This window comes from Rhipicephalus microplus, chromosome 6, assembly GCF_043290135.1.
Source record: "Rhipicephalus microplus isolate Deutch F79 chromosome 6, USDA_Rmic, whole genome shotgun sequence".
NCBI classification, from domain to species: domain Eukaryota; kingdom Metazoa; phylum Arthropoda; class Arachnida; order Ixodida; family Ixodidae; genus Rhipicephalus; species Rhipicephalus microplus.
In genome coordinates this window covers 137,127,039-137,149,523 of record NC_134705.1, presented here as the reverse complement: position 1 = coordinate 137,149,523, position 22,485 = coordinate 137,127,039, and the positions used below count along the sequence as shown (strand labels likewise).

Sequence of the window (22,485 nt, the reverse complement as noted above, 5' to 3'; positions counted from 1 at the left end):
CGGATGCTTCGCCCCACTCTCCATCATTGACTTCGTAGACATGCTGCCATTTTTAGCTTACTTGTAGCCTGTAGTCAACCTTGGCACAAAGGAATGACTTTGTTTTCGTGCCATGAGAGTGCATACAGAAGCATTGCTGTCAGAGTGCCACCGCAAATAAAAAAACGAGGACGGACGCACCCGACACGACAAAACTGTCGGGAACGTGCAAACAACGTATAAATGATTGCGCGCGCCCCCACGAGGCTCCTCCTCAGGGGCTTAAGTGCGCTCTGTAGGCGCCGCTTGCCGCTCACCACACTTTTTTGTTCTATAGCCACTGTACCTTAGTTGTCAGCTTATGGTTCTGCAGGCAGCCGCTGCAGAACGCAAATCACATGCTCGCGTGTTCCCTCTAACAGTGGACCGACCTGTACAGGTGCGATCAAAAGTATGCAGACCACGGGATCGCGTGGTAGAGTGCATCGACGCGCCAGCTAGGGAAGAGACACGACGAAACACCTGCCGCAGGGCGCATGCGCGTCCTGTCTTATCACTTGGCTTGTCATGTCGCGCTGTTGGACGCGGTTACGGCGCTCGTAGCCAAAACGACAACTGGGTGTCGCTTCCTTTGCAGCATAGAATCTGTGCCGTTCTTTTACGAATAGCGGCTGTGGCGGGGCCGGTTCAAGCGCCAGCTCACGTTGTCATTCACGCCAGTTGATTAGGATAAGTAAGCACAGTGAGCATCGCACAACCTGACGAAGCCAAACGCACAAAATTAAATTTTCTCAGGCCAGCTCGCCTGCGTCGCGCTAATCCGAGTTGCACTTAATTGAGCTTAGTTAAGTCAAAGATAATGTAGCCGAAAAACTCAAATGTAGTCGAGTACTTTATCACCTAAATAGGTCACGCATAGGTAGGTTTACTTAAGCCCAGTCCAACTTGGTGTTTTCATGTTGTGCGAAGATAAGCTTAAAGGAGCCCATATAAGTCGAAATAAGTATAGTTAAATCTAATTAGGCAAAGTGGATCATGCTCATCCTTGACCTAGCCATGCAAAATTAGCCTGTACAAGGCAAACCTTGTTGCGGCCAATTAATATATGTCGACTACTCCATGAGCCCATGGAAGTCACAGCCAGGTAGATACTAATTATCTTTACCAGCTTCATACTGATTAAGATAATGATGTCTTATTAGCGCTACCTAGTATGAATACTAATGATAACCAAATATTAGTGTGAAATTAAACTAGAGCACCCTTTATACTGAAATTTCAAGTGTCAGAAATCGGCTAAATATGCATAACTAAGCTAATTAGGTGGCAACTATAAAAGGTCTCATTTAGCTTGGTTGGACTTAGCATCATGAAATCAATTGTATTAATTAGGCTTTATTAGGCAACATTTTTGTAAAGCGCAAGTAATTAACGTAATTGAAGTCGAATTCTCGAGAGCTCAGAGAATCAAACTCGGCAAAATGCTGATTACCTCTGACAGAGTCGAGTTTCATTTATCTAAATATAAATCAAGTTAGCCCTAACAATATTTATGAATATTACTGTATATAGCGCGTGAAATCAAAGCCCATTCGAAGTACTTGAGTTTTATGTTCCAGAATTATGCAAATGACGCCTGGATCTGTCTAATATAGACATATGTTGCTGCATAGGACACTTTACAGAGTAAACGTGTTACGCGGTGTAATTATTCACGTTTGATTTATTTTGGCTACATTTTTTTTCACTTAACTAAACTAATTTAAGTGCAGCGTGAATAAGCCCGAAAAAGGCAAGCTGGCCTTAGAAAACCTAGTTTTGTGCGTTTGGCTTCATCAGGTTGTGCGATGCTGGCTATCCTTACTTATCCTATTCAACTGATGTTATTAACAACGCGTGCCGGTTCTTGAACCAGCTTCATCGCAGACCCTACGTAAGAGAACAGTATAGCTTCGATGGAGCAAAGAAAGTGACATGCAGTTGTTGTTTTGGCTGCTACGATCACCGTAACCGCGTCCAACAGAGTGACATCACAAGCGAAGTGGTAAGACGGAACACCCATGCGCCCTGCCGCAGGTGTCTCGTCGTGTCTCGTCGCCAGCTGGCGCGTCGATGCATTCTGACACGAGATCCCATGGTCTCCACACTTTTGATCGCACCTGCACACCGATGTATAAGGGCAGATGCCTTTATAGTACTACATGAATCAAAATGAGCCCGCTGCGGCCGGGATGCAGTGTTGTGGCCTTCAGGTCAGTCCTCAAGTCTGTTCAGGAAGCAGACGTACGTTCATTGCATGATGGTTCGGTTTGTGAGATGGGAAAACAAAGCAAAAGTGGGGAAGTGAAATCGCTTTCTTGCATACCTACTACCGTGATTGGGTATATGGCAAATACGCCGCACAAAGAGTTGCCGAACACGTGTAGCAGCTCCTCGATGGTTTTGTTCATTCCTCCTAAATTTGAAAACAGAAAAAACGCACGAATTAGGTATAATTTACCAATAACGCCATAAGTTAGAGCTTTTTTTTATACACGAATTTTAAGAGAGAGTTCGATATTGCTATATTTTATAAATCGGTGAAGCGACATACGGATACCGATTGCATTTCTCGCGCCTCACTGGAGACGCAAATGCCGAAAATTATGACGACGTAGCGTTCGTGGGTGTTTTGAACGCGTCTACAATTGCACAGCAGCGCCGCGACGACTCCAAGTTGCAACGCATTATTTATTTCTTGGAGGGTCGCATATTTGTTACGCCAAAGCTCTTCGCAAGAGGGCTAGCATCGTTTCGCATGCGCAACGAGGTTCTATATAAGGTGAAATTTTTTGCGAGTGGAAACACCAACATCCTTGTTGTCCCAACACCACTCAGGAGAGAAATACTACAGGCGTGCCATGACCAACCGACATGGTCATGTAGGTTACACACGAACGCTATGCCGAGTCAGACAGAAGTATTATTTGTCAAGACTGTCGGCAGCTGTTCAATCGCATGTTCGGACTTGTCTTAAATGCAAACGTTGGAAAGTGCCTGTCGTGAAACCAGCAGGGCTCCTCTATGCAAAGCAGTTTCCTCCATCTAATTGATGCACCGGAAACTCCATTCGCTCAAGCCGGAATGGATCCTCTAGGACCGTTCCGAACTGCGGCTGCTGGTCGCAGATGGATATTTGTTGCCACAGACTACCTCAATCACCACGCCGAAACGAAGTCTGCGAAGCGGGGTATGGCCAGTGGAGTAGCCTGGTTTTTTTATTAAAAATGACCTTGAAGCATGGCGCTCCTCTGTAGCAATAGCTGATAGAGGAACAGCATTCACAGCGGAGCTGTTACGCACAGTTTCAAGCCTAAGTGTCACAACTCACTGGTGTACAACGGCATACCACCCAAAAACGAATGGTCTGATGGAACGGCTGAACAAAACGCACCTGCGGATATGTTTTACATGTGCGTCAATGTGAAACATAAAAAGTGCGATGATATACTGCTTGATGTCACTTTCGCTTACAGGAACAGCAGGAGACAACATGCATGACACCATTCCGTATTTTCCATGGCCGTGAAGACACACAACCATGCACGGCGCTATATTGCCGCATGAGAACAAGGGCGTTGAAACAAGTGCAGATGGCATAACTCAGCTTGCTGAAGGAGCCCGACAATTCGCCCGAGCACGTAATCGTCGCCACGAGGACTATGACACAAGGCGCTATATTTATTGTCTCCGACCAGTCTCTTATGAGCCAGGAGAAACATTTTATATGTGGACCCCAGCTCGCCGTCGTGGCCTTTCAGAGAAGCTTTTAAGATGGTACTTCGGGCCGAATATAGTCTTCTGACGTCTCAGTGATGTTAACTATGAGGTTATTTCCGACAGTTCACATTGTTCAAAGTGTCCAAGACATGCACCAGAAGTCGTGCACATTGTTCGGATGAAACCCTTTTCGTCTGAGTGAACCCGTTGGCTGCCAGTGACTACAACTGTGCCTTTTCGGAAGGGAGGCTGTCATGATTATTAGCCGTCAGCGCAACAGAGCAGAACGAAGCGAGTATCATGATCGACTGGCAGTTTCGGGCTTTTTTTTTCGAGGAAGTCGGCGTCGGGCGTCTGTGCTTGCGTTGTGTTCTTGTGTGCGAACACAGCCTTTATATTCTCGTCGAAACGAAGCCTTGAGTGCTGTTCTTTCGTCGTTGCGATTTCATTAAAGGGGTCGAAATCATTCTTCTAGAGGACATTCAGACACCAAAGGGAAATTGATGCTCGATGGATACATGAATGAATTATCTTTATTAGGTCATTCAAAGCACACTTAAGCAAGTTGCGGGCTGCTCCCACATTGGAGCGGAAAATCTCTCTCCTGCGTCGCGGGCGCTGTCGCCTGCTCATAACTGCTCTTCGCGTCCGGAGCTGGCAATAGTAACCTCGCATTTGGAAGGCATGATGCCTTCACCAAAGCGTAACGCGGGCACCACCAGAGGCCGTGTTTCAAGTTTGTTATATCCTAGTTTCGTAGGTGAAACCTGTATAACACTGACTTCACAAAAAACATAATCTTGAGATAGGTAAATGAAACCTATGGAACAGGCAGACCACGCGGGAAGTCAAAAACAAGAATTCGAGTTTGAAATATTGTCGAATGAGTGGATGAATACATGGAAAACGTAGAGAAATGGGATTGCGCAAGGAATGAAATTAAAGCTTTGGTGGTGATAATAAAAGCAGAACATTACGAATGTAACAAAAAACTAGATATTAGTTATTGTTAAATAGAAGTTTTTTGCTATAGTCAGTGTTGCTCATTGAGGTTAAAGAAACAACAAAAAAATAGAAACAGCTGCCAGACGAAGCCAACAAAATATGATAATATACTATATGAAAAGTTTGACTGCACGGCAAGTGGTCGAGGGCGAAAATAAAGGCGAAAGTGATCAGAGATTCACGGAAAAATTAAAGCAACACCTACAATATTTCATCATCATTATGAGCCCCATTAAGCCCACAGCAGGTCAAGGGCCTTTACCCTGTTCCACCGATCAACCCAGTCTTGGGCTTTCTGCTGCCACGTTATACCTGGGAACATTTTACTCGCATCGGCCAACCTAATGTTCTGTCTCCTCCTCATGCGTTTGCCCTCACTGATATCCTGTCAGTTATCCTTAATGACAAGCGATTATCCTTCCTACGCACTACGTGCCTGGCCCATGTCCATTTCTTCTTGATTTCAACTATGATACCTTTAACCCTGGTTCTTTTCTTGGGTACTCTGCCTTCTTGTCTCTTGATGTTGCACCAATCATTTTCCTTTCCATCGCGCGCTGTGTCATCGTCCTCAATTTAGGCTGAAGCCTGTTTGTAGGCCTCCAGCTTTCTGCTTCACAAGTATAGACCAGAAAGATGCAGTTGTTGTGATGCAGTTGAAAGATGCAGAAAGATACAGATTAATAAGATACCCTCTATTGGCTCTTATTCGTAACTCTTCCTAATCTAGGGCCATTTAAAACTCCTGTGAACGCTTGGTGAATAGGTTCGGTGAGATCGCGTCTCGCTGGCTCACTTCTTTCTTTATTGGTATTCTGTCGCCTTCTTTATGAGAACTACGGTGGCCGTGGAACCACTGCAGATTTCTTCCAGCATGTTTATGTTGGGTTGGTCGATTTCATGATTTCGTAGTGCCTGGATAATTGCTGATATCTCGAATGAGTCAAAAGTCTTCTCATAATTACGAAGGGTACGTATAGGGGTGGTTGTATTCGGCGCATATCTTTATAACCTGATCAGTTGTAATAATATGGTGTATTGTGGAGTAGACTGTACGACAATATGCTTCGCGCTTTGTGTAAATGAACTCTAATGCCGTCCTGAATCAATTAGCTGCTATTTTGTATCTACAGCTTGTATAGAACGGACAAAGAGCAAACCATCCTTTATTTATTCATGGCCTTCACTTCGTCTTTTCGATAAATTATGATGATGTTGGCATTCTTCCAAGAATCTGGTACCCTGATGAATTTTGTATGCTAGGTGGCCGGTTTTTCCATCACAATATCTCCGCCATATTTGAACAGGTTACCTTATTGTCGCCGGCGGCTTTACCTCATCGAAATCCTTCTGGGACTTCCTTTGCTTCACCGTGGTTACTGGTAAGATGTCAGATTCCTCCGAGCTATTGCTGCTTTTGAAATGTGGGGAATTTTATAACCCAACCCTCTCACAAATCCGGCCTCGGTGGCGGCAAGCCGACTGCGCATGCTCCCGCTTCTCGTCTCGTGCCATATGCTTGCGTCACGTGCCAACTGTCGCTCCCCCCATGTCTTGCCTCGCAAGGCCGACGCAGGCAGTGTCTGATAGTAAAACCCGACTGCTCGCGCTGCACAACCAATGACTAGCTACCCCGTGTGTGCAGGCACTGGACCCCAACTCAGCGTCCCAACAATCGTTGAAGGCAACGCTTCTCCTTCATTCAATAAATAAGAATAAGAAAGATAAAAGAGTCATTAGGCATTCCCAAACCATATACGGAACGTTTACTTGACGCCCCCACAACCCGGTGACGCATTCACTTCAGTTCCCGCAGTGGGAAGATGCGGGCGGCTTTTTATATTATTACCCCAGTTGTTTTGGCTGCTGGAAAGCATAAAACTTCTCCACCACTTCAACAACCTTATGCATATTGGTTTTTACAGTGTATTCCTTGTACGTTAGAGCATACATAAGATTTCTGCCTATGCATAGTTCTGCCTTCAGGGTTTTTAGGCCTCCACTGTTTACAGCATGCTCGATTCTCCCCATGATCCAGCTTCTGATGTCGGCTAACTTACGCCTGTTGTTTAACTTAGAAAGGTGCGCTTGCTTTATTTTGTGTGTTGCATTAGAAGTTCTTATAGTTTGTCGTCTCTTAAAGAAATTTTACGTCTGCTAGGATACTTTGCCACTCTATACTTGGCGGCAACCTTCTGTGACAATGAAGGGAAGGCTACGGAGCTAAATTTGCTTTGTCCCAAAGCTTTAGGATATAGTGCCCCGAATACGTCGTATCTTTCCGCGTGAAAGTAATAAACACATTATTTTCAACGAGATGCCGTGTAAAAAGAGACGCTGCATGCGCTGAGGAGATACAATTTCTTGTTGTTGCTTTCTGAGGAGTCATTTGGTCTTTTTACACGTTTCGAAACGTCCCACGTTTTACGTGCAACTCACAGTAACAATTGCGTCTCCGTCTTTAGGTGAGCGCGCGTCGCCCTCCAGCTATTCTGATGAGTCACTGAAGGAGCTTGTGTCCAAGTTCTCACACGAATGGCAGTGTAAGCAGGCGTATGAAGTTTTGTGCAGTGGGACTACATGAACGCGGCCGTCATTCGAAACGAGAACCGAACTGGACTACATCGCGGAGGAGTACAGGAGCAGTAGCTCCGCCCACGCAGCCTTCCCTTCATTACCACAGAAAGTTGTCGCCAAGTATAGTGACTGCACTTCCGACTTCCATGGCGCAACCTTTAATGATACTAGTGAGTGTGTTAACGCCAACACCGGTTACCTTGTTTAGAGCCACAAATCTATTCTGAACTGAAACTGAATTCTTGTACTTTCCCTCTCACCGCCAGCTCATTATTTGTTCTCTTTCGTATCTGTTTCTGCCCTCGAGTTTTTTCAAATCTAGGCTAATTGGAGCTCTCATCGTTGTATGGTCACTGCCTTGAATCCTGGAAACTACTTCCATATCCGGCAGAATACTGGCGTTTGCAGACAGAATGAAGGCTACTTCATTTTTGGTTTTGTCATTAGGACTCCGCCACGTCCATTTCCGGTTAGCCCGTTCTCTGTAGAAGTTATTTCTGATCCATAAATATTAGATCCGGTGAACTCCACAAATACCTCCCCTCTAGAATTTTCGGAGCCGATGTCATATTTTCCGTTTTCGTGTTGTCTGGCCTGAATCTTGCCTACTTCCGAATTAAATTCGTTCACCATTATAGTACTTTGTGTTTTTACCTTATTAATTGTGAGGTAAAAACACAAAATAAACGCAAAAAACAGTGTCAACGCGTCACCTCGCCATTACGGGGTGCGCCAGCCCGGCCTCTACTGTGCACTGGAAGGGGCATCACCACCAACGCTAACACTACGATGGCCTCGTGGTCATCAGCTGGCATTTTGGATTTCGGGCACGCTATCTTCTGACTGGATTCGCAGAGACTAACTGGATTCCCAGAGAAGAGAAGCGGGTTAGGGAGAGACAGAAGGTTAGGTGGGCAGATGAGTTTCAGAAGTTTGCGGTTATCAATTGGCAGCAGCAAGCACAGGACCGGGTTAACTGGCGTAACATGGGAGAGCTAGGACTTTGTCCTGCAGTGGACGCAGTTAGGCTGATGATGATGATGATGATCTTCAGACAGCGCCACCGTTTCCTAGAACACCATTATAAACCCTAGGCAGACGCTCACCGTGCCTAGTGGGCTCGGCAGCCCGCCGGCGATGGGTCATCCAAACCCGTTTGACTTCTTCGCTACGCAGGTAACGAATTACCACTGCCTTTACGCTAAGCGAACTGGATGCCGATCATTACTTGTTCTGCCGAGTTCACGGTGCTCCATCTCTGTAGTTCTCGATTGTGTCAAAATGCTATTGAAATTGTTGTTATTAGCAGGTGATATTGAGATTAATCCTGGACCTAAGAATGAACACTGTGTGGTGCCTACTGACATGCTTGATGTACTGAAGACGGTGCAATCTGGGCAGTCGGCCATGCTTGAGCCGTTAGGTTCAATCAGATCAACCCTTGCTGAACATGAAAAAACGTTCAATGACCTGAGCTCGCAGTTGACCAAAACCGAATCTGACTTACTATCACTTTCAAATGTTCAGTCTCACATTGACATCATTAAAAGTGTTGCCACTAACAGCGCTGCTCCGGTAACTAGGTTCTCTGACCAAATTAGCCACATTGAAAGCAGATTTCGAAGGTGCAGCCTGATCTTTTACGGGTTTAGAGATGTTCGAAACAAGGCGTGGCGTGCAAGTGAAGAACGGGTTATTGATCTCTGTCACAAAAGCCTGGGCGTGACTATTCCAAATCGTGACATAAAACGTACCCATAGACTCGGAGCTTAACGCGAGGGGAAACAGCGACCGATAATAGTAAAATTTGCCCACTTCAAGGATAAAGAAGCACTCCTTTCGTCTAGCAGTAAACTGAAAGGCACAGATTACGGCATCAGTGAAGACCTTTTCCCGAACTTCGTGTAGCCAGAAGACGCCTTATCGAATTCGGAAAAGCGCAGCACTCCCCGTATAAGCTCCGTTATGACAAGCTCATCTGTGGCAGTAAAACATAAGTTTTTGATCAGGCTAAGCAGTTGGTTGTTGGACGTCAGGTTGTCGAACGTCAGCAACGAGCGCAAAAGCCACGAAGGCCAAATGAGAGTGTTAAGCAGGATCTCTCGCTGCTTTACACTAACATTTGCAGCCTGATGCCAAAACGTGATGCGTCATGTACCTTGAGCTCTTCTACTTCTAGCAACGTCATTCTGTTGACGGAAACGCAGCTAATCTCTAACATAATTGATTCCGAGATTCTTCCTGATCTACCAGATTTTGACATCTTTCGCAAGGACCACTTTGATGATAACCGTGGGGAAGTGTGGCGATTGCCACACATCGTTTGCTTAAGTGCTCTGCTGTAAATGTAAAAACTTCTCTGGAAATAGTTTGTACGTGCTGCCACGCCACTTCACCGTGCATGTTTATCGGCTGTTGCTACCGTCCACCAAGCGCCGATAGCTCCTTTCTTTTGTCCATTCATGAAGCATTGTTGGAACTAACAACGAAGTATCCCAACACTCTCGTCTTATTATTCGGAGATTTCAATTTACCTTCAATAGATTGGAGTAATGTGGCGTCATGCCTTTCACAAAATAACATGGCTACAGAATTTGTAAACTTATGTTTGCTCTTTGGCCTCTCACAGCTGGTCAACAAACCTACCCGAGTATTCCAACATTCGTCAACAGTCTTTGACCTCCTTTTCACGTCACACCCCGATTATGTGCCCCCCCCCTTTACGTTTATCCATGGTTTTAGCGGCCACAACATCATTCATGCATCGTTTCCTTGCAACATCTTAAAAAGTAAGAAATATAAAAAAGTACTCACGCTATACGACAAAGCAGATTATTCCAGCATCAACCGTGAACTTTCTCTTTTTCACGATAAACTTGCCCTTACATATCGGCAGCAATCAACTGAGAGCATTTGGATACTATTCAAAGGCGAAATGCTGCGTTCAATGAATTTTTACATCCCAACTATCACTATAAATGAAAAAGCACGTTCCCCTTGGTTTATTAAGTCTGTAAAATGCGTTAATAATAGAAAAGCGATTATTTCGAGTTTCTAAACGAACTGGTTCATCCTCGGCCTGGCAAAAGCATAATGAGGTCATTAAACAGTACAACTCATTAAAGCACGCGCCAAGCGTGACTACTATTTCACTATATATTATACCAAATATGCTGCAGTCTAACCCGCGGCATTTTTGGAAAGTGATTAAGCCTTACAATAAAAGTGCCATTTCACTATTCGATAACACGGGAACACCCATGCTGATTCCGAAGTTCCCGGTGCACTGAATCTAGCGTTTTGTTCAGTGTTCACAAAAGAAAGTACAGATGCATTACCACACTTTCCATATTTCGATTTTCTTCCAATAAAGGGTTTTGAATTCAAGGCAGAGGGCATTGTCAAGGTCATTGACTCCCTAAAGTGCTCTTCATCCTGCGGTATTGACTAAATTAACGCGAAAGTACTAAAAAGTACGAAATATGTGTGCAGTGCTATTCTTTGTATTATTTTTCAGCACTTACTTGACACAAGTGCAGTGCCAGATCACTAGAGGACAGGGAAGGTTATTACAGTCTTCGAAAAAGGTGACCGGTCTTCCCCTGGAAACTACCATCCCATTTCCCTCACCAGCATATGCTCCAACATCATGGAACACGTCATCTACTCTCAAGTTTCTCATTTCCTGAGCTCGGTGAACTTTTTTCATACAAATCAACATGGTTTCAGGAAGGGTCACTCATGCGAATCTCAGTTTGCTCTATTCACTCATGACATTCATTTAAACTTAGACAGTAACATTCCAACCGATGCTCGTATCTAGAATTTTGAAAAGGCCTTCGATAAGGTTCCTCAATCTTGTCTTTTGATGAAATTGTCGCGCCTAAACATTCATCCGCTTGTTCACAAATGAATTGAGTGTTTATTTATTAACCGGAAACACTTCGTATACGCTAACAACTACACATGATCCACTTCACCCGTTCTGTCTGGCATGCCCCAAGGCACTGTTCTAGGGCCGCTCCTTTTCCTAATCTACATCAACGACCTGCCATCTACTGTAACCTCTGAAATACGTCTTTTTGCAGATTATTGCGTCGTGTACCGCCCTATCATTAACTCCTCCGACGTTTGTACTCTTGAGGAAGACCTCCTTTGTATTCAAGACTGGTGTATCACATGGCTCATGTCACTGAACACCAGTAAGGCTGTGAACATTTCATTCCATCGTCGACCCAACTATGCACCCTCTGTGTAAAAGAATAATAACAGCATTATAGCTAGTGTGCATTCCTTCAAGTACCTAGGACTTCACCTGTCTCTAGACTTATCTTGGACGGATCATATGACCCACATTATCAATTCAGCAAACAAAATGCTTGGTTATCTTCGCCCAAACCTTTTTATGGCTCAGTCACATGTAAGATTACTTGCATACATAACACTCGTGCGACCTAAACTTGAATATGCCTCTGCTATCTTTGACCCCCACCAATCTAATCTCACTAAAGCTCTCCAATCAGTCCAGAACCGCTCCGCCAGATTTATCCTTTCTGAGTACTGGTATCGCGCAAGCGTTTCGTCTCTAACGTCTAAGCTGGAGCTGGTGCGCCTTGCCTCTCGTCGCCGCGTCTCACGCCTTTGCCTCTACCACAGGTTCTTTCACACCATGCCTCGCGACAGTCAGTTGATTCAACTGACTCGTCGTACATCCCGAACAAGCCACATGAACACATTACTTCCACCCCGTACCCGCACCACTACATTCTATCAGTCGTTCTTCGTCACAACTGCCCGAAACTGGAATGGCCTTCCAAAAGATGTTGCACTTGTCCGTGATGCACCACGCTTGCGATACACTATTCAACATACATGAATTGATGCATTTGGACTTGCCTGTGTGAAATGAATTGTCTTATTTTTATTGCCGCCATTTGTATCTACATTCTGTATTTTAGTCCTATTGATGTATAATTTTATACTGTTTATTGTTTTCTCTTTACTTATGATGTCCATTCTCATGTAATGTCCCTCGAGACTCTTGAGGTACCAATAAATAAATAAATAAAATAAATAAATTGCTAAATCTGCGTCTGCAAAGCGGTTGCGAAGCAACTGACAAAGGCGGTGGCCATACTTGGGCTTGGCTGCGTCGCAAGTATGGCGACGCAGCCAAGCCCAAGCTTGCTAACACTCTCTGGGGGCAGGCCTCTATTAGAATGTCAACTTGGTTACGTTGAACACTAGAACGTCATCTAGTGAGGCGAGTGTAGCTGTGCTATTCGAGAATCGGGACGAGTTCTCAGCAAAACTAGGAGGACGCGTGAGGCCCATATGATATTTAGGTGCCATATAAACGCACTAATTAGAAAGTGTATCACAAATTAACAAATCTTTGTAAGCGAAGAAAATCGATTAGAAGTTATAAGAGCCTGTAGGTTGCATCGTAAACGTAACAGCAAATTTGTTTAAAAATATAATCTATAGAATTTCCGCTGTGGAGAAGAGTACTGCAGAGAGCGCGACGAAGGAGGAGATAGTAGTTTAGAATTTCAACTGGAAAAGAATCGAAGAAAAAACTTCAGAACACGCCCGCGCGGGTTCACGAGGAGTGCCCATCAGCCTGATTGACGGAGTAGAACATAGCACTGAAGACACACTCTTGAGAGCCACAGAAAAATGGTTTCAAGACAGAGAAACACTGAGAAGATGGCGATAAAGAATGAACGAAATGTATAAAGGTAAAGGTGAAAAGGATAGCATTCGATAACCATAGCATCGACAATATAAAGGGTGGCGATGCAAATCGTAAACATTTAAATAGAAATGCGTGCACAACACAATGAGATTTTCAGAGTACTTTAGAATACATTTCGAGTCGAGACGCTCGGGATTCATGTTTTCATTCAATGTGTATATAAATATCTGACATAAAAAACTGGAATTTGTAGGTGGCGTTAGAATAAAGATTTTGGAGGTAAAAGTATACTTGCGACTCGCACAAATATGGTAGCCTTCATAGCTTAGGTAGCACAGAGTAATCTTTGCGAGAGCCAGTTGGCCTTATAAAATAAGATTACAGCTGTCATATTTTCCTCTGTGTTAGATCAATTGTGAGTTCAAACGCAGTGTGCAAATCCCACATTGGAAGAGCTATCTGACAGTCGTCCCTGTCCTGCATGCGGAATGATTCCAGTCGCAATAACTGGAGCCTGATCTTGCGGATTATGGACACGCTATCAAAATTCTGCAAGTGGTACAAGGTGACACGGCTGCCATGTACGTTTCGTACGGACGGACTGCGTCCTGCAGTCAGTAGAACTTTATTATTAAGTATTGATTCACAGGGTGTCTGACAGAAGCAGTCATCATCACACTTCGTTTCTTTTTTTGCACGTATGTTACCTCCGAAACTGCTTGATCTGTCTCTCCGTGCTGAATTTAGGAAAAACTAGAAAACAAAATTTCAATACCCTATGAAAAATACTGCGCGCTATATCGCTTTCGGCGGTGCCAATATAACGATGAAATCTGTCCCAAGAAATGCGCACTAACACTTTCGCGACCAAAACAAAAAAAGAAAACCTATATATTTTAAATTTCTTTCAATGGCATTTTAAACCTCTTTGCTCTCTTATTTAAAAAGAAGTTAACTCGACAAAAACTTTTTTTTATCTTCATTGCCTAAAGATTCACTTGCAGGGTATGAGAGGCAGCAATGCAAAGATAGCACATACACAAGAAGAGGCGTTAAAGCAATACACTTTATCGAGAGAAACCTGAACAAGTGCGGTGATTGCGCATCGAAAATCATTACTGCAGTCGATACATTCGTCATTGTGTGCATGTGCGACGGTCTTTTGTTTGGGAAGATTGTAGCCACCACCCATCATTTTGTTAGCAACCTTATGACAACTGCACTCACCAATGGTCGCAAAAGGAATAATGGCGATGCTCATAGATATACTTTTCAAAACTAATAAATATATTTTAAACAACAGAATGATTCTCATACGTGCAGAAGAGTACCATTGGTGAAGAGTTTTCTATATTGTCTTACAAACCGATGTTGCAAGATTTTGTGGTCACGGCCGTTAATCGCGTGAGTCGTAGTAAATCTATTCCAACAATTTTCACAGTTTACAAACTGCTTATCACCTATATAAACATTGCGGTGGACTCGTAAGAGAAAGAAAACTCTAAAAAAAGCACTGTCAAGCAGCATGAATGCCGGAACAAGAACTGGTTAGGGTGAAAAATTTTTTCTGTGAGTTCTAAAACTCAATTACCTGGCTGGATGCTTAGGACCATTCCATTATATGGTGGACTATCCTTTGTTCGGTCCATGTTGATAAATATTCCCCAGATATCTTCGTATGGCCTGCGTGAAAATTATTCAGCTTAGCGCTACATTCCTAAAAACCCGTTGTGTACACTTACGAGTTCGATTCCTGGACGTAGACCCTCCGAAATTCGGTATGGTCAGTAGTTGTTTGGTTTACGTAGTCAACTTTACAAGCCCTATCAGCGTTCATTGTTGTTCTTAATGTATATATCACGGAATGATTGCTATAAAACTGCAAAAGAAAGAAAGGCAGCTTCAATCATGTTTCAGAACTCCCATTTTCAATATCTTTCAGGTTGGGACTATAACTGAAACAGCCCATTGTGTACCTTTAATTAATAAGCCATCAATTCATTAAGAAGGACTGAATTAAAAAGGCTGACGTATTTCTTCGAAGTTGACGAAAGACAACGGATGCGCAATCCACTTGCTGTTTTTCGCCTCATCTTTCGTCTCCACAAGTTGTTCAAAACTGACAAAGAAAGCAACATGTTCCCTTAAATAATTAGATTCAGTTCAAAACACCAGTGCACCACTTGCTGGCAAGAACAGAAAAAGTGCCGGAACACCGTAGTGATCGTAATAATTCTAAAGCACTGCAGCGAGAGCGACAAAGAGTGCATTCAAGAACGGCAGAGTATGAGTGCAGCCGATAGATTATTCGAACAATGCAGACCTCCAGCGTGATGACTGATCATGCGAGACTTTATGCCCTGGGGGTCAGAAAAGGAAATAATTGTGAACACAGGAAAGCGGTGCTTCAATTGGACAAACGCATAAACGAATACACAAGTACAAGGGTTTGAAAACAAACCATTTCTTAGAGAATCGGTGGTACTTTCATGGCTTCTATCTATCTATCTATCTATCTATCTATCTATCTATCTATCTATCTATCTATCTATCTATCTATCTATCTATCTATCTATTTATCTATCTATCTGTCTATCCGTCCGTCCGTCCGTCCGTCTGTCTGTCTGTCTGTCTGTCTGTCTGTCTGTCTGTCTGTCTGTCTGTCTGTATAGCCGTGGATGTTGTAACATTTTGTTTTGAAAGCAATAAACTGAAACTTCCTGTCTGTCTGTCTCTCCGTGCGTCCATCCGTCCGTGCATCTGTCTGTCTGTCTGTCTGTCTGTCTGTCTGTCTGTCTGTCTGTCTGTCTGTCTGTCTGTCTGTCTGTCTGTCTGTCTGTCTGTCTGTCTTTAGGCACTCTCCTGGTCGCGTACATTTAACACACAATTGTGATGACACAGAGCGACACCAGGGTTAGGGCGCGCTTGCAGCTAGAGCGAAGAAGAAAAATCGCCAGGCCTGCAAGGTGCAGCGCGCAGCCCATTCTCCGCTGAAGCATGAAGATCGGTCTTTCGGAGCCTTTTATGAACACTTTTAGGGTGAATGCTAAAAGCACGCTTGCTGGGTACCCACTACGCCATGAAAAAATCCAAATTTCTGCGTAGTACGCCGCCATTTACTATGCTATCTTTCGTCGTTCTTCGGAGAGGCGTTGTAGTCACTAAACACTTGCACTGCACACAATATTTCCCAACGGTTCTCAAGCCCAGATTGCCCCTTGTGTGGCAGTTATGCGGACTTATAGCATGTCCTATGGGGTTGTGCCTTTGCTGGTTCCCCTCTCGAAGAGGAGGAAAACAACAAGCTGATTAAGGCCCAGGACCGCACCTCTCTAATTTTGGTTGTCCGGTGCGCCCGCGCGAGGGCGGTCTGGGTTAACATGACCGTCTGTGAGTGGGCCTAGCCAGGCGGCGCTGAGTTACTCGTGTCTATTGTGGACCTAATAAAGTTGTTTCACATACTTGCAACAAGTGTTTTGCGAAATTTTTGCTGCATTCAATGGCTAACGACGATGAAAGATCAGACCTGAGGTGTACAAGTGCCGCAGCTATTAGGTGATGAAGAACAAGCTTTTAATGTGTGGGAGCAATGGACGACCCACTCATTACGTGATTCGGATTGTGTGACGCCTGGTTGTTATTTTGCTGTTCTAATATGCTTTAACACTAATTTTGGCGTGATTCTTTTCCCCACATCAAGCCTGTCCAACGCAAGTTTGAGAACAATTCCAAAGCACCAGTGTGTCTCAGTGGTAGAACACCCTCTTTTGTATTGTTAAAAACCTGCTACCCAGATAATGTAAGGGAAGTTTCTTTTTTTAAAGTTATCTGTAAAACAAACCAGAAGTAGACTCCCTCCCTACAGTACAAAAATACGTGATCTATTGTCTCCGGCTTTCGGTCGATCAAACAGTTTGAACCCCATAGAATATCATCCTCTATGTTCTAAAAGATATTGTCTAGTAACGTGCCAGAATGTAATTTAACGAAAACGTTTTCACGCTTGGCTGAACTTGAATTTTCATAACAAGCTTCAGAACATCATTGCCCTCTCTGCCGCAATTATTTAACCAATACATAAGAACAGGAAAAATCATGTCGCATAATTTCATGCAATTTATTTTGCCTGACCAAAAAAAGTATTCTATGGAAAACAGAACTCACAAAAAGCGGACACTGTCCACAACGTCCTTGAAAAAAGCTTGTGTGGCTGCGGGAATGTTTGCGGTGCTAACTACAAAACTATTCGAAGCATGAGAAAGGCGTAACTGATGTACGGTTCTAAAGAAGGGGTGTCAAACACCATGGAAGAAAATCAAATGATTAACTAGTTGTCGCATGAACAGATGCGACAGGATTAGTTACAATTAGTTCAATTTAAGAAACAGCTATAGGCCTCTCTAACACCTCTTTCACTTCGAGAAATAAATTCAGCACCTGGCTCAGGAAAATGTCCTTGAACTTTGTAACGCCCACTAATGCAGTGGCGAGGAGACCCTTGTAGTACGGAAAGAAGGGTTCCAGTAAAAAAGATTCCCTCCACTACGGCGTCTCTCATAATCATATGGAGGTTTCGGGACGTTAAACTCCACATATCATAGTATAGAAGATTGGCCATTTGGACTAGTTGGTTAAATTCTATAGTAATATGGGTTGCAGCACAAGCACGAAGGTGCTAGAAGAAACGAGAAACGAAACGCGAGGCAAGGAAGCAAAGAGGACAACAGGAGCGCTGGCTACTAACTGATATTATTTTTCGCGGCACACATGGTAATATATACAACAGGCAACAATTTAACAGCAAACGTGAGCAACGGGACAAATTTATGGGGAAGTGTCCGATAAAAAAAGAAGGCACAATAATAAAATGGCTAACCCCTATCTAAAAGCGCGTACTCTTTGTCATGCAAGGCCACCGAAGGCTGGCTCACGCATCTGTCACCACCTTTTCTAATATAATACGCCTCAGATATTTCGCGGGTCAATTTGTCCACATGGCTTACCAGCACACTCACGCCCGGAAGTCGAGGCTGGCACTCACAGCTTTTACAGTGCAAAATAAGGTTTGAACTTACTCCTTTGCATAAATCGTTCATATGTTCTCCCAACCTTTTATTAATGCACCACCCGGTTTGACCTAAGTAACAACGACCGCACATTAATGGAAGCATGTAGACAACACCAACTGCGCAATCAATAAATTTATTTATGTGTTTTACGACGCATGTCCAACTTTTTGTGGTGATTCCACTGAGGCGCTCATCCGTCATTCTTCAAATCTGTCCTACTTTGCACGGGGTTGATAAAACAACATCCACACCATATCTCTAGCCTACCTTTTTCAAACGATGACATCTATTGTGGAAGTATGAAATGACAACAACTCTTTTTTGTTGTTTTTTTTCCACCTGCCTTTTTTGTGTTTGTTTGATTTTCTGCAGCAAAGTTTCGCACACTGAAGAAATTACAGATTTTGGAAATCCCGCTGACAGAAGTTTGCTAATCTGCATTGTTACACTATCAGTGATCTTGTGTAGGCATGACTTAGATAAGCCAGCACTTACAGCCGATGAAGCGATAGCTCTCTTGACCAGTTTTGTGTGGCAGGAAGCATAGTTTAACAAGGGTGTAACACTTCGCGGTTGGTATTCCCAGCATACGTGATTTGAAAACAATATAGTATAGTGTTAGCATTTAACAGAATGTATTTTTGTTGTATTATGTCGATGTGATTACGTCACACCTGTGATTTCTTGATTCTAAGTGCGCATTTGGGAATATTCTCCCTAATAGCCCACGTCTCTGCTCTCACTCGAAGAAGCACTCCTCTCTAGCGTTCCTGCTCGAATAGCTCAATTTGACTTCTATTTTTTCGAATATATACTTTATATGCACCGGGCCCCTTACACTTTAGTGATATCGATTTCTCGAGCGTTGTTCTGAGTTCAGTTTTTTTCATTCTTTCTCCAAGTTTTAAAGCACTATATATCGATATGACTTTCGATTTAACGCTTTGCGTTCAAAGTTCTCAATCCTCGCCAATATTACAGGTGCCGATCACTTTAACGGTCTTATTTCCCTCAATCACAAAGTATTATAATTGTCATACTAAAATAGTTTAGCGTGAAACTTCCATAAAGCCCAACTCAATTTGTTTTCTTTTTGTTTAAGTCTCATGCTACATTGTACAAGACGATGGTAAAAAAAAGAAACAGGTAAGTTTGTGTAACTATTGCATTTAGCTATTGCATCCGCTGCCATGTATATCCCATTGCGACGTGCGTGACTGTTTCGCTAAAAATGCGCAAAACAAGCTGCACGCCCTGCCTCAAGGTACTCAGCTACATAATCTAGGCTGTATTCATTAAATAAGTCATACAGCACTTAACACTTCTATCTCACACCTAGTGGTTATTATTTCTATTCTTCGCGTTTGATATACAATTGAAATCTCCCAAGAAAACAAGCAATTATGATGGCCGTAAATGTTGTTTTATTACAAAAAAAAATTCTCAGTTTGCTTCTATGTTCGTTGCATAGACACAAATGATTCGCAAAATCAATTTCTCTCGTAATAAAATCACAAATGACTATTCTGCCAGAGTCACAAACGAAGTTGCTTTCAACAATCCCGGAACCCTTTAATGAAAAAAAAAACGCAACTGACGGAAGTTTCACTTGCGTGACTAACTATAGCATAATATTCAGACATAAAACGCTACCTTTTGGATTTTATAGTGCTGCTTAGCATTCATCGTCTATGGTGGCCTAGGATGGCAGGTTTCTACTGCGACCTCCGCAGCCGTCTTGCGTGAGTGCTTTTCCGCGAAAAAATTGCCCAATTTGTTCATATACTGAAACAACAAGACTTTGTTCCGGATTGGCTCTCCAGGATTGAAGCCCTAGCGGGTGAACTTGGAATAGTTTTAGCACTGTAACTACTAATAGTTTCGGGACTGCATTGACATCACTTCTGTTGTGCATAATACCGTATTTACTCGCTTAATTTGCGCCTTCGTGTAGTTTGCGCATTCCTAATATTTTGCTAGATTTGTTAAAAAATATTTACTGGCATATTTTGCGCTCCCCGACACATCCTGATAGATGGATGGATGGATATGGCTGTACCCTTTAGATCGGGCGGTGACTAGCGCCATCAAGCCGTAATACTTAATAAACCAAAAACTAGAATTATTTTTTTTCTTTAAAAAGTGAGTTTGAGGATTCGTACTTTGCAGTGAAGGGTTTATTTCCACTAGTGCCTTGACTTTAGCCACCAATCACATAAACTCCTTCTAGTTAAGTCTACCCGCCTAAAGTCTATTTTGCCCTCCCGGTCCCTAAACCCCAGTGCTTTGAAAAACTCTGCGCCATCATCCTGAACTATAGGGTGGAGCCCTTCACAGAACATTATCAAGTGTTTGGCAGTTTCTTCTTCCTCTTCATACGCTCTCCATACCGTGTCTACCACTTCGTATTTGGCCCGACATGTCTTCGTTTGCAGTACTCCCGTCCTGACCTCAAACAGTAGAGAACTACCCCGAGTATTATCATAGATCATTTCTTTGGCAATTTCCTGCTTAAAAGTTCGATAGATCTCTAGTGCGGACTTCTTAATCATGCCCATTCTTCACATGTCAGTCTCCGTTTCCTTCACTTTCTTCTTAACCGGTAGTTATTTTTGCTTTGGCCACCTGCTGTTTTCTAAGTATTTACCAGTCAATTTCCTGGTTCACTTCCTCGATTGAGTATCGACATTCCTCATGTACAAGTAGCTGAAAACGTTCCTAGCCCAACGCTCCTCCCCAATTTCTCTCAATCGCTTCTCAAATTTTATCTTGCTGCTAGCTTCCCTGCCCTCAAATGATGTCCATCCTATATCACATTGTACTCCCCGGTTTTGTGTATTCCTGTGAGCTCCTAAAGCAAGCCTACCTATTCCACGTTGCTTAATTTCTAATCTTGCTTGAACTTCTGATCTCATTCACAAGACCGCATTGCCGAACGTCCGCCCAGGAACCATGACCCCTTTCCATATTCCTCTCACAACATCATACCTATTGTAATTCCACAGTGCCCTATTTTTCATCACTGCTGCATTTATGTTACCTTTAGTCGTCACGTATATTTCGTGTTCCCTCAGGTACTCGGTCCCATTGCTTATGCATACGCCCAGATATTTGTATTTATCTGTTATCTCTAGCGTGACCTCCTGTATGCTAAGCTCACTACCTTCTTTGTCATTGAAAATCATGACTGCTGATTTTTCCTTACTGAATATAAAATCTAACCTATCTCCCTTATTACCGCAGATGTCCATCAATCTCTGCAAATATTCCTTGTTGTTGGCCATTAGCACTATATCATCTGCGTACATTAATGCTGGTAGTGCCTGATCAATGAGTCTTCCTTGTTTGACTAAAGAGAGGTTGAAGCCCAGTCCACTTCCCTCTAATTTGGCCTCTAATTCTTGTAGGTACATCATGAATAATAAGGGTGACAGGGGACACTCCTGCCTAAGCCCCCGTTTTACCTCTGCAGGTTCGGATACCTGTTTTTCCCACTTTATAATTACCTTGTTACCTTTATAGATATCCTTTAAAACATTAGTGACTACATGTTTCACGCCTATTGTGTCCAGTTCTCCCCTCAATTCCTCTTGAACCACGCTTTCTTCCGCTCCCTTGATATACAAAAATGCTAGCCACAGGGGCCTGTGTTCCTTTTCTGCTATTTCGATTGACTGCGTCAGTGAGAACAGATTGTCTTCCACCCTCTTGTGTTTCCGAAACCCATTCTGCATTTTCCCCAGCACCCCCTCATCCTCTATCCATGCCTGCAGTCTTTCCTTTATAATCTGCATCGCCAGCCTGTAGACCACTGATGTCACTGTTATAGGAAGGTAGTGGTTTATATCAGCTTTGTCCCCCTTTCCTTTATAGATCATGCTCATCCTGCGAAGTTTCCATCCATCGGCAACTTCACCATCGATTATTATTTTGCTCACTGCCTCTCTCAAAGCCCGCTTAAACTTCGGACCTAATGTCTTTATCACCATAATTGGAATGCCATCTGGGCCTGTTGATCTACTACTAGGAACCCTTTTCTCAGCCCTTTCCCACTCTCGTTGTGAAAATGGAGCCATTGCACCACTTGATTTGTCCTTGTCTATTGTGGTGCATAAAGTACTTCTTTGTTGAAATTTTTCTGTCACCCTTCTTCTTATTTATTCAATAGCTTCATCCCCTTCTAGCCTAGCACCTTGCGCTGTAGTTATAGAACTCTGCTCTAGGCTCGTCTCATTTCTTAGGGAGTTTAGATGGTTCCAAAATTTCGCAGCTGCCTTTCTATCTTTTTTATGTACTTCTTCCAGCCACTGAGCTTCCTTTCTTATAATCTTTTCATTTATCGGAAGGGATAAATGTCTTCTACAGCTTCGAAAGATTTCCCATTTTCTTTCAACATCA

At 43.3% G+C, this 22,485-nt stretch overlaps 1 protein-coding gene across 1 annotated transcript in view; it reads right to left on the bottom strand.

Annotated features, from left to right (window-relative positions):
• The window catches only part of LOC142764956 (uncharacterized), a 54,442-nt gene that overhangs the window by 19,153 nt on the left and 12,804 nt on the right, over positions 1-22,485 (bottom strand). Inside the window, exons 2-4 of the mRNA XM_075865500.1 lie at positions 14,761-14,897; positions 14,610-14,701; positions 2,345-2,434 (exon numbers count right to left, since the gene is read on the bottom strand). Of these exons, the coding sequence (XP_075721615.1) occupies positions 2,345-2,434; positions 14,610-14,701; positions 14,761-14,897 (319 nt within the window). The remainder of the gene's footprint in view (positions 1-2,344; positions 2,435-14,609; positions 14,702-14,760; positions 14,898-22,485) is intronic.